Source organism: Megalops cyprinoides, chromosome 10 (assembly GCF_013368585.1).
Source record: "Megalops cyprinoides isolate fMegCyp1 chromosome 10, fMegCyp1.pri, whole genome shotgun sequence".
Taxonomy (NCBI): domain Eukaryota; kingdom Metazoa; phylum Chordata; class Actinopteri; order Elopiformes; family Megalopidae; genus Megalops; species Megalops cyprinoides.
In genome coordinates, this window is record NC_050592.1 from 31,724,271 (window position 1) to 31,739,304 (window position 15,034).

Genomic DNA, 15,034 nt, shown 5'->3' on the forward strand with positions numbered 1-15,034 from the left:
TGGCGGCCGTGTTCTTAGGGGGGAGTTAGCACCGGATAGTCAAAACGACAGCTGAGACCCCACAGTAATCGATCCCCACGCACCCCCCCACCCAACTGGTCCCTGCAGGGGTCAGAATACGGGTCTAGCCTGAGCTTCCCACACTGTTTCGAGGCTCGTGTTTCCCATACCGGCCCAAACTGTAAGCCAACACTGTAATTACAATGGCTGCAATATTGTAAGTAATGATGTTTGTGTGCAGGGTAAGGGGGTCCCAATATGGCAGCGTATGTTAGCATGTGACTCATTTACACTGCCTGCCAGCTGCCTGTGTTCCACCATTATCCCGGTCCTCTGTTACACGAAACTTATTGTGGCAACATACGCTTCATCTATCAGTCTGTCTTTGCTGTAATAGGCCAATGGCCTTTGAGCACCACTCCAAAGTGATTAGTCTGTTGGCTCCTATTCAAAGCAATGTAAGCATACGGTTTGGACATAAGGAAAGTGTCACTGTATTGTGTTAAAGATATATCATAAATGAATGTTTCAAGGCATTGAAGTTACAATCACAAATGACTCTTAATAGCAAATGTGAAACAGTGAACATTTTAAATGGCCGTTTTCAGGAAAATTAATTTAAGAGTTTAGGAGAAATCACATGTGGGCACCGCAAAGGAGTCATTTCGCCAGAGCCCTCAAAACGACAGTGCCCTCCTGTTTAATTACACGGGCTCCTCTGTGAAGCAGCTGTATTTTTTAATGGGCACCATCATAATTTGTCAACCTTACTGTCATCGGCCATCACTGATTTATGTAGTCACCCTTTACCTCACAATTAAATTCAATTCACAAATGTGCGTCGGCCCGCGGAGGGGCGCATAGTTGCCTCATCTGTTTTCCCTTTAAAGAGTATAATCTGGCGGTTTTTAATTGGGACGGGTGATAACCTTGTTACCGCCGTATTACTCACGGGCTGCGGGCCCTGCTAACATAGCACCGCGGTGGGAAGGCAGTGGATCAGCCCCCCCCCCCCCCCCCCCCCAGGGCCGACGGCCACTCGTGCGCATACGTTCGGGAAGCGCTACCCTCTGGGGAGAAAAACATGTCGCGCGATGCTGTCATCGGGAACGCCTGCCAAACCCAGTAATGAGCTAAACTCGTGAGGCAGTCCTGGTTCCCCCCCCCCACACACACACAAACACTAGTCTCTACGCTGGGAAAGGAGCTGTGGGACTCCCCCCCCCCCCCCCCCCCCCCCTCACATCCACGCACTTAAAGCTGTCATGCCTGCTGTCCATGCTTCTAATTGAAACCAGCCCCCCCCCGACACTGAGCTTGGGAGTGGGTGAAACCGTGAGCAGGCAGTTGAACATAGTGCCCCTGCTCCTCAGCCTGCTGGAAGCGTGCCCCCCTCTTCCTAACCAGCATTGATGTAATCAGTAAATGAAGACTTCTGCCGCTTTGTTATGGCTATGCAAGGGGAGCTCTTTTTTCCCAAGATGCATTTTTTGCATTATTTTTAGTTCATGATGTTTTTTAAGATTATTGTCTGTTTTTCCACCCGCGGTTTCACAGCTCCTGATAAAAAGTTAGCTTGTATCAGTGCACATTAGTGAGTGACAGATATTGGCGCTGGCTCTTTGGCGTCGGTCGGCGGGGGGAATAGCATTTGTAGCCCTCGGTTTCCCACAGATTCATTTGGAGTGTGTCACTGAGACGGTCGGAAGAAATGCGCTGTCTCCGGTCCGACTGACAGGTCCCCCCCCCCCCTTCCCCATCTGCTCCACCCCCAGGGGGACTCCGTGCCAGCGGGGGACGACTCCCCGTTCTCGGACACGGTCACCCTGGAGCAGAAGACCAGCAGCATCGGAGGTGCCAGCGGGAAGGTCAGCCTCTGGATGCAGTGGATGTTGCCAAAAGTCACCGTCAAGCTGTTCGCGCCTGATCCCGCCGCCAAAAGAACAGGTAAAATCGCGCCCCACCTCCTCCTCACGCCCCCCCACCCCTCTTTTCAGGGAGATGTAGATTTTGCTCGGACAGGTTAGGAGTGTGGGATTAGGGCGCCTGGGACATGGTGTTCAGGGATAAATCACAGTGACGGTGATACTCTGGGCCACCCGGAATTGGCAGGCGACGTGGAAGGATGCAGTCATTGCCTCTCCACTCCTCCGTTCAGAAAATGGGGGGAGACGAATAAACGACAAACCTCTGCGAGCCACCTCTCCTCTCTCTGAATTACTGTCCTGCTGAAAAGCCAGCTTTACCTTTGATTGGTCTCTGTTACATCCAGCATCTGCCAACCAGATCACGCCGCCTGAAACGCTCGAGTACGGACCTCTGTGTGGGACTTGCAGAGATGTTTTGATTTAGGAGCATCCTAAAAACAGGCCCAGCATTTATCCCAAACGTAACTTAGATCCCAGGGGTTGTCCACATATTTGCAGCCTGAGTTGCTTAGTAACCCTGTCACTGGTGCCATTTTTTAAGGCATTAATTAATTATCCATGTAACATCTCAGGATTGCTCAAACGTGGAAGGACTGCACAAATGTGAAATGTGTAACATTATAAACGGATTCCTGTAGACAGCAGTATACCACAGATAATGTTGCGGTGAATCCTAAATGATGTCATGTTTTGACAGTCTGGAAGCCTGGCTGTCCTTGACCAAGTTTTTTTTTCTCTCTCAAAGAGGAGTCATGATCCAAAAGACATCTCAGCACAGCGCTTGCGTAAACACTTGACGAATCAGAGGAGCACAGACACAGTGAAGTGTCCACATGACGCAATCAAATGCAATTTGGGATGAATCAGTACAGACCCAGTCCAAACAGGGACATTTTTCTCTTCTGTTTAACAGTGGTTTTAAACAAGACATTAATGCATTCAAGTGCTCGTTCATCGTTCAGAGTTCTCCATTACCACCTTTGAGTGCAATACAGTTTCTTTTTAAAGCTCTTGTTACAACATCAACCTGATGAAAAGTTAGGAAGGTTACATTTCTGGAGAACACTTCCATCACTATTCTGTGACTTCAGCCACTGATGTTACACTAATATTTATAGTCCGTACAGTTCCACTCGAACTTTATTGTTTGACATATAGTATCGTGGTATTAAACTTTGAAAGAACCGATTACTGAATCTCATTAGTTTTTTATTAATCAGTTAAACAGTGATAGTTAAGTGTAGCCTGTAGAAGGCTGAGTTCAGGGTTCCTGCTGTTGTAGGGTTTTTGTTTTCTCTCAGGTGCACCGAGGCATTCGCTGATCGGGACAGCCAAAGGGGCTTACGGATATATCATCCTCTAAACAGGGGAAGCAGGAAGTTTGCTTTCTGACCAAGCGTTTGCGGGCTGCCCCCAGCTCTTGGCAAGAGGACGCTTCGCTGCAGTGTTTGACAGCGCGCCTCTGTTTGTTGGGAGAAATACCTTCCACTCAGGAAGCTGCTGTTCATTAGGAACAGAGAGCAGGGGACCCACGCTGACCCCGTGGAGAGGAGCTCGCCTTCATGCAGCGTTATTACCGCCATGTGTTGCGCCGGGCTGACCAGGGCCGTCTGCCGCGCTATAGACCATGAACTCGGGCTCTCTTAGTGATGTCATACAGGGAGAGAGCACGCACATGTGCTCACACACAGGCAAGCACACATATACACGCACACGCACTCACGTGCATGCCAACAGAAACACATGCTCACATACTCAGAGAGCTGTCCACATGCGCACACATGCTCACACACACACACACACATACACGCAGATACACACAGGCAGACACACAATCGAATGCACACGCCTACGTCGCCTCAATTTTGTTGTGACCCCACCACAATTACTACTAATCACTGAACTTCAACCTTCACCTTTTTTGTGTAACCTCTTTAAATACTTCCAAATAATTCCCCTATTGGGTTTGCTGCCATTGACAGAGATCTGTGTGATCGGAGAGCTGGAAGACCTCAGTGCCTCAGTGGATGTCCAGGACGTATATACCAAGATCAAGTGCAAAGTGGGGAGCTTCAATATCGACCACTACAAGAGCAGGTACAGCGCTCATTGAGACAGCGCTCCGCCATTCGCTGGTGATGAGCTCGTTTTCCTGTAAGTGCTCTGACACCACATCCCGTCATATAGACAGTGGGAGCAACGAGGACTCAGACAGGCGGAGAACCTGGCTGCCATGGCACTGGTTACACAGGCACTGTGTGAGAAGGCACTTGCAGACATTAAGCAATAATGTGAGAAAATAGCACTCAGTGTCACGTCCTGCCTCAATCCCACTGACATCAGGCCGGGGGAGAGAGAGGAGTCAGCCAGACATCGAACACCCTGGCCCAGTCTGGAGGAATGTTCGTCCGGGGGCGTCCTCTCTGCCCCTCCTGGCCTCTTCTCTCACCGTCTACCCGCTGTTTTCTCAGATTATCACTCAATGTCTGTATCCCACCGCAAGCTACTGCAGGACAGTTACACCTCTCGTTCTCTGGCCGGCTCTGAGTCACCCTCTTATGAGGTCATCAGTCTGAGCCAGGCCCATTCGTGAGCCACCGAGGCCTGATGACCTGATGGAGCTACCCCTGCTGTGTGTGTCCTGGAGCTCGGCTGCTAGAGAACGGCAGGGACCTAACGCTGAACGCAGTTCATGTGCCGTCTGCAGAACAGGGAGCAGTCGGCCCCACTCAGACTCAGCCCTCGGAGCTGCGAGGGGTCTGGTTAGACAGAGGGCTTATCGAGGTACCACCTGCCAGAAAAGTACATGTCGGCAGGCTGCCGCGGAGCCAGCGGCGTGTGATCGCCGCCCGCGGTGTCCCCCCCAGGGCGCCCCAGAGCGCGATGGAGAGCTAGGCAGGACCGCGAGCGCAGAGGGTAAATAAATAATTAACGTCTGATTGTGCGGAGCAGGGAGCGGGGGCCGGGGCTCCTCGGCATAGGGCCTCGCTGGCAGCAGCCTCCCTTAAATTCTTTTAAATGATCAGACACCCAATGCGAGAAGATGTCTGGTGACAGTTCACCCTCATTTGCTCCGAGGAGCGGCTCACACAGATTGGAGCTGATGCCTTCCAGCTGTTGCGCAAATGGGCCGGTGATGGAGAGAGAGAGAGAGAGAGAGAGGGATGGGAGGTCCTCATGCATCAGGAGGACATGGAGGGGAGATCACAAAGAGCCCCCGGGCGATTGAACTTCTTGCCTCAGAGGAGAGGGGGTGGGGGTGGGGGGGGGGCGTCGGTAAGGATCTGTGTTGTGAGTGAGAAGTGCTCTCATTGAAAGTGATTCCAAGGGATTATGTAAATGCAGAGGCATTCCCTTTGTACGAAATGCCGCCCCGTAAATGTGCGACACACGCTCCCCCCCCGCTCTCTCGGGTGACAGTTATTAATCGATTTTGCGCGCATGGGAAAGGGTTGAACTCGGCATTCGTGGCGCTGCCTGGAGGGATTTGAGGCTTGCGGTGGATCCAGGGCTGTCAGCGGCGTAATTAGTTGGAAATTCTTCTGGGTTGAACTCTTGCTGGGTTTGTGATGCGCAGGTACAGCGGCGTTAAGGCTGTGTGACTCAATCACAGCTCTGTCGGAGAGACCTGCCAATCATTTCAGACCAGTCCTTGCGTCATCAGGTCATTGTGTCATTGTACTTACACTTAATAGCCTTTTGGGGGCCACAAGAAGTCCATTCACAATACTGACATCAATACGGCAGAAAGCAGGCTTACCACAGGTAAGGTGTGCCCTAACACTCTTCAGCAGGATGTACTGGAGGGATGAAATTTAAAAGAAGGACCTTAACCTGTGCTATTATCATTGCTTGAACTGGTTGAATAATGAGAGTTGCCATCTCCCCAGGCTGCAGAGTTTAGATGAGATGGGCCTTGTCTCTTCCAGGCCAGACGAGGGCTGGCAGGCAGGCCATTTTGAAGGAGTCATTCTTCAGTGCAAGGAGAAACTGGTGGTGAGGCCCTGGCTTACAGGAGCACGCTGCTCAGGACACTTTCACTCCTAACCTGGGTCATTCATCTTTACCTGTTCTGGAGAGCTTGGGAGGGGGACCCGCAGTAACCTGCCAGTATGTGTTCACACAGAGGCCGCAAGGTCGCAGAATATGACAAATTTGCAAATATTTCCCATCGCCATATACTTCAGAACAAGCAGAAGTGTTAAATTGAGTACAACAAAAAAAGTCATGTTTGGTAGATAAGAGCACAAGACAGCAGAGAGAACTTTAAGCCTTCAAGGTTCAATCCATCAGACTGTTCACCCTTAATGAAGAACTAGTATTAGGGTTCCTGCTGTGGTCCTCTCCCTGCCTCTCTGATGGCTGTGATTGCTGAGATATCTAAATGAAATCAGGTGGAAAGCATTCCCACGCCTGAAGAACCTGTGATGAGCCGCACCCCTCCCCCGGGTGGGAGGGGGGCCGATGCAGGTTTCTGTGATGGCCTTATTCTGTCCTCCCCCCCCCCGCTGTTTTCTCATCACCGCACTATTGGGTGGAGGGAGCGGGAGGGACCGATCACATGGGAACAGTGACGATTCTGAGCATTGCGAAGCCTCATCACAGCCTAAGGCCATCACTCAACGTGCTGCTTCGTTTTACAATTCTTCAAAATTTGGTTTCAGTTTGCAAAAACAAATCACCGAATCTCTTTCAATCTCACGCTTATTTCTTTTTCATCTCTGTCCCTTTTTCTCCCCCATCTCCAATTTTTTTTTTGCTCTCTCCCCTCCTCTCTTCGACACACCTCCACCCCCCCCGCCCCCCACCCCAGCCCAGAGGAAGGCCCGCGCTGTCTGGGCCGATGCGGAGGCGCGGTCCTCTCTTGCACTGACAAGCTGAACAGACGCACTGTGCTGGTTCGACCCGTCAGCAAGCAGGACCCTCTCAGCCACTTCTCTGGCTTTTTTCCTCCTGTAAGAATCCAGCTCTCTCTAGCTCTCTGTGATGTGTGGAGCTCCCATTGACTTTGATCTCAAAGCAAATCCTCAGCAAGCTTTGAGTGTACCCAGAATCATTTCAACAGCCGGTCTGAGACTGGCCCGTGCCATGCCTCAGAACTTAACCTTAGTCTAGTTTATCTATCTTCACATTATCGGGATAGTAGCTGTTTTGCATAAGGCAGAGTTTCTTCAGTCATGATGGCTTGATAACAGATTGCAGAAAGTGGCTGGAAGTGAGGCACAGAAATGATCCTTGGTACACTTTGTTATTTTGGCGATTCTGCTTTACAGATATCGGAGGGTCTGAGGTGAAATATACGTTCTTTACATTTGACAAAATGTGCATCTCAGTGTCTGGAAGAACATAAAGTTGCTCCTAATCTGTATTTTAGCCAATTAGTAAGATTTGATTGACACCTCCGTCAACTCACCGCAAAGTTAATGAAAGCTCACGCTGGCATAATCTACAGGCATAATCATTCAGTATTCAATGCATTTCCAAGATCTTCTTAATACTCTTTGAACGCATTCTGGTTTTAAATTGCATTTGTTGAGTTTTTTTCTTCTTTTTTATTTTTCTGTTTAAGCTTATGCTCACATATCTCTAAATAGATAATGGTAATTATGCAGTGAATCTAGAAATCAAAAATATGGTTGTAAATCTCTTTTGCATTCTGAATAAAGCTTAAAGGATGCCTCATTAATCTTCATATAGTGAAACGATCATGAAGCAAACATCAAATTCTCTCAAAATTGATCAGTTGTTTTATGATTTTTTATGGTATCCTCTAAGTCTAAGATGTAAGATGTTCAGGGAATAGATCAAACAGAAAAAAGCACCACCATGAGCTTAGTATGCTTAGCTAACATCATAATGGCTGGTCTCTGAATGGCCGCCATGCTGTTTGCCTGCTCAGCAGCCTTCTTGTCGTTGTCACAAGCAGACGGCGGCCAAGGTGCTAGAGGTGTCCCACCAGCAGCACGGCTTCCTGTCAATAACCTACACCCAGGCGGTCACCAAGAACGTGCGGCACAAGCTGACCACGCGGCAGGAGCGGGGGTCACGCGGGGTGCAGAGGCTGACGGAGGGGCCGGCCGACGGCTCGCCACAGTACCTGCGCGAGATCCTGCTCACCGCCCAGCCCTTCGATGTGGTGCTCTCCTGCCCCCTGCTGGCCACCGTGGCTGGCGTGTTCCAGGCCACACTGCCCCGCCGTTACCGCGACAAGGGCAGGTCCGCCGGCCAGCCCATGAGGAGCCACGCCCTCACCTCCCGCAGCCTGCCCCTCATCTACATCAACACCAGTGTCATCCGCATCTTCTGCCCTGGCATGCAGGACAAGCAGCCAATCACAGGTGAGGGGAGGAGTCAGGGTAGGGGGAGGGGCCAGGGATTGGGGGGGGGGGGGGGGGAGCAGGGGATGGGGAGGGAGGGCCATGCATAGGTGTCCCTCATGAACTCTTGTAGTGGGTAGAAGTCTTCCTCTGGTGCTGTTAAAACACATCCAGAACTGCTCTGTTCTGGCAAGAGTGGGCGACTTTGACTTACCAATCATTTTAGGATCAGCCATGTACTGTGAGGGCCATTGACTTGTAGTTTGCTTTGTACAGCAGCCATATGTCTGATTCAGCATATTTCCTGGGGTTCATTTTCAGATTTCTTACTGACTTTTTTCTCACAACCCAGAAATTGAATTCAAGCGCCAATCAGATATACATGTTATATGAGAGCTGTACCCTAAGCTACTCTTATTAAGCTACTGTTATTTTTCATTCCTGTTTCAGCTGCGATTATTTATTTTGCTATCACAAGGTACAGTTATTTTTCCAGATAAGCCCTTTAAATAAAGTGCTTGTGTTGTACTTGCTAACAGAAGTATAGCTGTACTGCTTAATGTCTTACTTTTGGGTAAGTAAATCTGTAAGCAATATCTGCAGTATCTGCCTGCTCCAATTGTGAGCATTGATGGATCGTTCCGCCGTTCCATGTGGAAGTCTGTGTAACAATTCGCGTGTGTTGAAACAGAATCCCACCTGAAGAAAGAGGACACCCTGGTGCTGAAGATTGGCTCTGTCAGCATGGCCCCCCAAGCTGACAACCCCCTGAGTCGAACCGTGCTGCGCAAGGACATCTATCAGTAAGTACCCCCCCACCCCCCACCCGCCTTCTCCTCAACGCCCCTCAGATGCTGGGACGCCCGCCCCCCCCCAAATGAGAGGGGCGTCCATCTTTGGCCCCAGCCTTCAGCCGTGTCTGACAGCGATTTGTTTGAAAGTGCCACTCGGAATTCACCCGGGCTCAAGCGCACCCTGCACGTCATGAAGGCGAGGAGAGAAGGGGGACACCAGAGGGGCCCCCCGTCACACGTTTTCACGCGGGCAGTGGGGTGGGGGTGGGGGGAGGGGGTTTGTCAGGCTGCGACGGCTGCCCTGCGGCACGGCGGAGCCCCCCTGAGTGACGCGCGGAGCAGGCGTCTTGAAACACAAGACTGTTGATACAAGCCCCAGTGCCATGTGGATCAAAGCTGTGAAGGCAGGCGAACTTCTGAGGGGAATATTCAGCGTAAACACATTTTCTGCAAAAGGGGCCTCGGATCTGGATTGTGTCATGGCTGCCTGGAAACCACACCAATCGTCTCTGGGCAGAGGGAGCTGGCAGACACATGTAATGAGGGAGATAAAAGTGAGGCGTAATGCTTTGTGCAGCTGGTAGTGAGATGTGAACTGACATTGGGGCTCGAGGAGGAGAAGGTGCACTGAGAGGCATCCACTCCAGACTCCCATTGTTTCCTTCGGTTAATGTAAACCTTAGCATTAGCTAAGGAGATCGCTGTTAGTGGAGAGGAGGGGGACTCTGTCAGGCGGTCCTTTTGCAGGACCATACAGTGAGAAACGCTACCATCTGAAATGTGCTTTCCTCTCTCCTGTTTGGACCCCCCCCTCGTGCCTGCTGGGAAATGGCTCTCAAGGTTTTCCTTCCAAGGAAAAAAGGTGTTACATCTCAACTTATTCCAAGGGGTGTTCAACCAGTTCACTTGGCGCTGTTATTTTGCACCTTGCACCTTGTGCTTGAATGAGGGAAGTACTTATGGACTGCTCATGTGGTTTGTGGTGATAGCGTACTCTTTACTTGGTTCCCACGTCGACATCAAATTTTTCTTTTTTTTTTTCTTAAACCATGAATGATAATGTGTGTTTAGACGCATGGGGTTTGGAAACATCGACTCTGGCCCCCCTCCGATCCACCACACACACACACACACACACACACACACAGGAAAGGCAGTGGAGTTTCTGACCACACTACCATGTAATGGGCTCTTATGGCCTCAGGCATTGGACTCATTCCAGCGCCTCCTGTCACCCTTGCGCCCACAGCACCCAGTAATTGGCCGAGGTCCCCGCCCTGCCCTCCAATCCCGGCAGCCCAGAGTCACCACCTGCTAGCCGAACTCGAGCCAGGCCCGGGGAGGCGCATAGCTGACCGCACCGCAGGCCGGTCTTGCCCTTTCCCTAAAAGAGGAAAACGCCAGTGAGTCACGGCGCTCCCTCTGCCGAATACAGAGGCCGAACCCTGGTGTCATCCAAGGTAATCAAGGCCATTGTACAGGGGATCCACCGACCCGCTCATGATAACGAGCACGCATCTATGGAAATCCTAGCCGCCGGGCCAAAAAAAGAAACATGAAGTTCAAATAAATGCCAGTAGCCATACTCAAGGTTCTGTTTATCCATCCCCTAATTACATCCTTTGTCATAATTGGATGACTGATTTAAGTAGCCTAAGTCGCTACATTAAATGATTGCTTCATGATGTTTACTGGCAAGTGGTATTACCGTCCTGGGAAAGGAGGACTAAAATTTCAGCTTTAAAGAGCAAGCGCTCATAAACACGAACACTATACCTAAAGGTCCGCTTCACTAATGTAAAACCCAGCTACTTCTCCGCGTATCAGTAGATCTGCGCTGATCTTACATTCTGTAGGTTCGCGCTCTGAAACGCACTGTATATTTACGATTCAAAATATATATTACTTAAAAGGAGGAGAAAATAAACCTTTTTTTTTTGCCAGTGCGCGGAGTTAATGCCGGGTTCATTTGGAACCAATTAGCACTTTTTCATCTGATGGCAATGTGAAACGCGGGTTCCTAACAGAGCCGGGTCCCTGGTGGCTCGGCGGAGCAGGAATAATGACACAGAGCTGGGCTTTCCCCCTCCCCGCCTCCCGCTGCAAGGCCGCTGTCAATTTACACAGCTGAAATCATTTTCCTGCCTTGAAAAAGAGGGATTTTTCCAAGTACATGAGCGAAGTCCCGGGAATGTCCAGCGTGCCTCCAGCCCTGGCTTTCTTGTGGTTAGTGCTCTCTGTAAAATCTCACAGATCTCTCTCTCCCTTTTTCCAGAGCGACGGCGCTCATGGAACACTTAATTGAAAGCTTCTTGTAAGCGGAGGAGTTGGCTAATCGCAGCCGCTGGCCTCTGCCCGGGGCGAGAAACGGCGGCGAGCGCGCGTCTCTTCGAGGGGACCCTTCTGCTTGAGGAGACGCGTAAAAGTCAATATGTTCGCATCTGAAACAGATTGAAGTTAACGCCAGCCTCTTTAGTGTCCGTTTTTATAATGTGGAGAAAACATGCTAGCATTGATCTCACTGTGCAAAGGGGGCGCTGGCCGTAGGTCTGTTTCCAGCAGGAACACTGTTACGTTACTGAGTATTATCTCTCATGCCTCTGTCAGTGCTAAGCTGTGCTGTGTACACAGGAGGGTTGCCCTAAACGAAACACAGTAACCCATATTGTCATCTGATAGGACACAAGTTGTCGCATTGTAATGTTGTCTCCTAGGGCAAAGGTTTCCATGTTGTTCCTTAAGGTCATGTTGTCTCACAGAACACATACTGCCTTGTTATTTCATAGGTGTAAGACAGGAAGGAATTTTACACAGAAAAAGCTTCCCGAGTGTCAGCTTTCTCACTTAATTTGTTCCAGTGGTGTTGTTAGGTCCGATTATTCGGGGCTATAGCCCTGAATATTTTAAGCCAAGCCCCAAATATTTTTACCCTGAAAAAGGAGGTGTTTATAGCAAAACAACAGACAGACTGTGTAACAGAGTGGAACTTGACTTGCAGCGTCCGAAGGTGTGATAATATTTATTTATCATAAAGGTAGATAAAACCTCCCCAACCTACCGATGCCGATCTCCCTTCAAAAAAAAAGACAAGCCCCAGGCAAACTTGACTTAGCCCCAGATCTTTTCGATAGCTACAAACATCCCTGATTTGTTCCCTTAAATTTTTCCTTTAAAAACATCATTTAATTTTATATTCATTCATTCATCCACAGTAGGAATTTTGAAGGTCTGTATGGCAGCTGAGACCCACAGACCCAGTGGAGTGTTAAACTGAGTGCAGTAGCCCGGTGACTGTGCTGTTGGAGCTGGGGGCAGCAGACAGCACGTGGGAGGTGTGTGACGAGCGTGGCCGCCATTCCCGCTAAGCGTTGGAGTTTTTGGAAGGGGCTCTCCCCAACGCAGACAGACATACTCTCTCAGAAAGCTACCCCTGAGTCTTATTAAAGGAATGTTCTGGCAGGCTCAGGCAGCCCGTCCCTGCGCTGAGCCACGGCGTGCGCTTGCTCACCCCGACAGACGGGGTGGAGAGAGACACGAGGTGGACGTGCAGGAGCCCCTCTCCGCAACCTGACTTCACCCTACCTCGCCCCCTACCCAAAACACCCCCCGCCCCCACTACAATCCAAAGTTACAGAAGAAAATTAACCAGAGAAACGCCTGGCTCTACTGGGCAACCAGAGACCACCACAGATATTAGTTTGTATTAGAGTGTGACAGTGATTTTTTCAGCAGTGACCAGATTCAGCGTCTATTTATACAGCCGATCCTGAGAGCCTGGGGTCCCCTAGAACAGGGAGCGGGGGGGGGGGGGGGGGGGGGGGTCTTTGGGCGGCTGCCATCCGACACGTCCGAACAGAATGGAAACATCACGGCACACATCACGCTCACATTGTAAAGACTCAGCATATATGGTAACCATACCAGGGGAAGCTATAGCTGCTTTGCCTTGCGCAACACCATATATAAGCTCTGACATTGCGGAGGTCGTTCTGTGCGTTCTGAGGTCACGCGCAGCGGACTTGCTCAGGCATGGTCGCAATTCCGCACGGTGGATAGCATTACAAAGCACTCCGGCTAGCAGTAAACAGCCTCATCCGCTTATAAATGGTTTTACATCCCATTTTTTGCCGGGTCTGGACTGTCTGAATTCATTTGTGTCTGCCGCGCCTCATAGGAGATGGATTGTAACAGTGAAAGGACTTGTTGTTCCATGGAGTGGGAGCAGGTGATTTTGGAAAGGGTGGGGGGGGGGGGGGGTGCAGGATGAATGTGCCGATAGCCCCTCACTCACACCACCTCCCCTCGAACCCTAATTCCCGCCCTCCTCAGTCCCCCACCCCCCAGCCGCCGCCTTCTCATCAAGAACATGCAGCCACATCACGCTGTGATTTAAGTGCCGTTCCTCTTTCCACAGGTTTCTCCCAAGGTAGAGAGCTGCTAAATGACATGGCCTTACAGCCACGTGGTGCAGATCGGTTCACAGTAGCCACTGTTTGGCCCAACCTGCCTTGGTCACAAGCACCACCTCAGCCTGAAGACCCAGTTCCTTTTCAGTATCTAGTAGGCTGGTACAGTATGTGTCTCACGTTTGTGCCCAGAGCATGCAGTGCCTGCCAGGAAACAAAAATTCATTATTTTCATTGAGTCATTTCATTGTTCTTTTCTCTTCCCCTTTTGTTTGTTGGTTCTTCCTACCATTAAAAAGAGGAATGAATAGCGTTGGAGTAGCTAATCGGTCCCTCCGCGGCATGATCGTTTGCTTTCTCACCGTCTCCCCCTGCCAGGCTCCCCCTGGTTTTCTCAGCTTGTTTACATGGACGAAAGGAGCTGAGGTTTGGTTTCGCTCGTTTCGGCGGGGGACAGTTTGTGACAGGCCACACAAGGTGACACGCCGACGCGTGTGAACGCTGTGGTGAGACGAGGTTAACCAAGCCGCCCTTGGGCAACCCTCGCTCAAAAGGAGTGTTCGCTTTGGCACTCAGAGCTAAAATTGGGCCTCCCACACATGGGGCTGGGGTTAGGGCACGCCAGCTCGGGAGGCCCATGGACTCATCCTGTTAAAAATCGCTTTCGCCTCTGTGAGAAATGGCGAAAATCGGGCCTGGTATGTAATTACAGCAGAGTACTGTTTTGCAGCGTTCACACCAGCTTTACAGAACAGTGTAATTCAGAGGATAATTTCACTTAATTGTTGTTTTTGAAGTGTGCAGCAGAGCTGTGTACAGAAGGTTTTCTTGCACTCAGGTGCTGGAAGTGATTGGGGATTGTAGCTGCACTGAATGCCTCATGGTGGATGGTGGATGTTTGAATCTCTCCTGTTACTGCAGCAGATTAAGTTGAGTTTAACTGTTGTATTCTTACATACAGAATGTCTGAAGAATTAAGAGAAATAATGTTTTTCTGGGATTGAAACTTTCCCTTTTTACACTTTGAAGTTACCTTTATTCTTTCGCAAAGCCCTAACTTGATTACTGTGATGGTGTTACGAATTTATTTCCACCAACAAACATTGCATCAAGCGTTACAGTGCTGCAGTAAAACTTGAATATTTAAATTCACCATGGCAGTCAGTAAGCATGTGCTTACAGATGTCCTTTAGTATAGGCCTGTTCACTCCAGATTGTTCATATGAGACATATTTGTAGGATAAACCAAGCCAACAAAACTGATCTGTAGTGTGAAGGTAAAGTTCACAGAAATCAGAACTAGCAGGGGCAATTGTAATCAGCAGAGTTGTTTCACAACATCCCTCTTGTATGGACCGTAATTTATGAGTTTCATTATAATTCAGTTAAGTGTTCTTGTTTAATATGGATGAAACACACTGCACAAAATCACCCTATCAGCTCTTACAAACATAAATCACCTTCTTCTGTATAACAAAATAATTTTACATGTTACATGTATAATATAAAATTCACCTTTTACTGTATAAAGATTCATAACTATGTAGAGGTTTAATTATGAAGTAATGTAGCACAGTTGAAACGGAGGT

General features: G+C 49.7%; 1 protein-coding gene across 3 annotated transcripts in view; it reads left to right on the forward strand.

The window, feature by feature from the left end:
* The window catches only part of LOC118784006 (vacuolar protein sorting-associated protein 13B-like), a 281,109-nt gene that overhangs the window by 162,350 nt on the left and 103,725 nt on the right, over window positions 1–15,034 (forward strand). The window contains exons 25-29 of one of the 3 annotated variants that reach the window (XM_036537972.1): window positions 1,776–1,947; window positions 3,911–4,025; window positions 5,819–5,924; window positions 7,855–8,266; window positions 8,937–9,048. In XM_036537972.1, coding sequence (XP_036393865.1) covers window positions 1,776–1,947; window positions 3,911–4,025; window positions 5,819–5,924; window positions 7,855–8,266; window positions 8,937–9,048 — 917 coding nt within the window. Of the gene's footprint in view, window positions 1–1,775; window positions 1,948–3,910; window positions 4,026–5,818; window positions 5,925–6,741; window positions 6,884–7,854; window positions 8,267–8,936; window positions 9,049–15,034 lie in introns of all 3 variants that reach the window. The other 2 variants (XM_036537973.1, XM_036537971.1) reach the window with 2 other exon arrangements.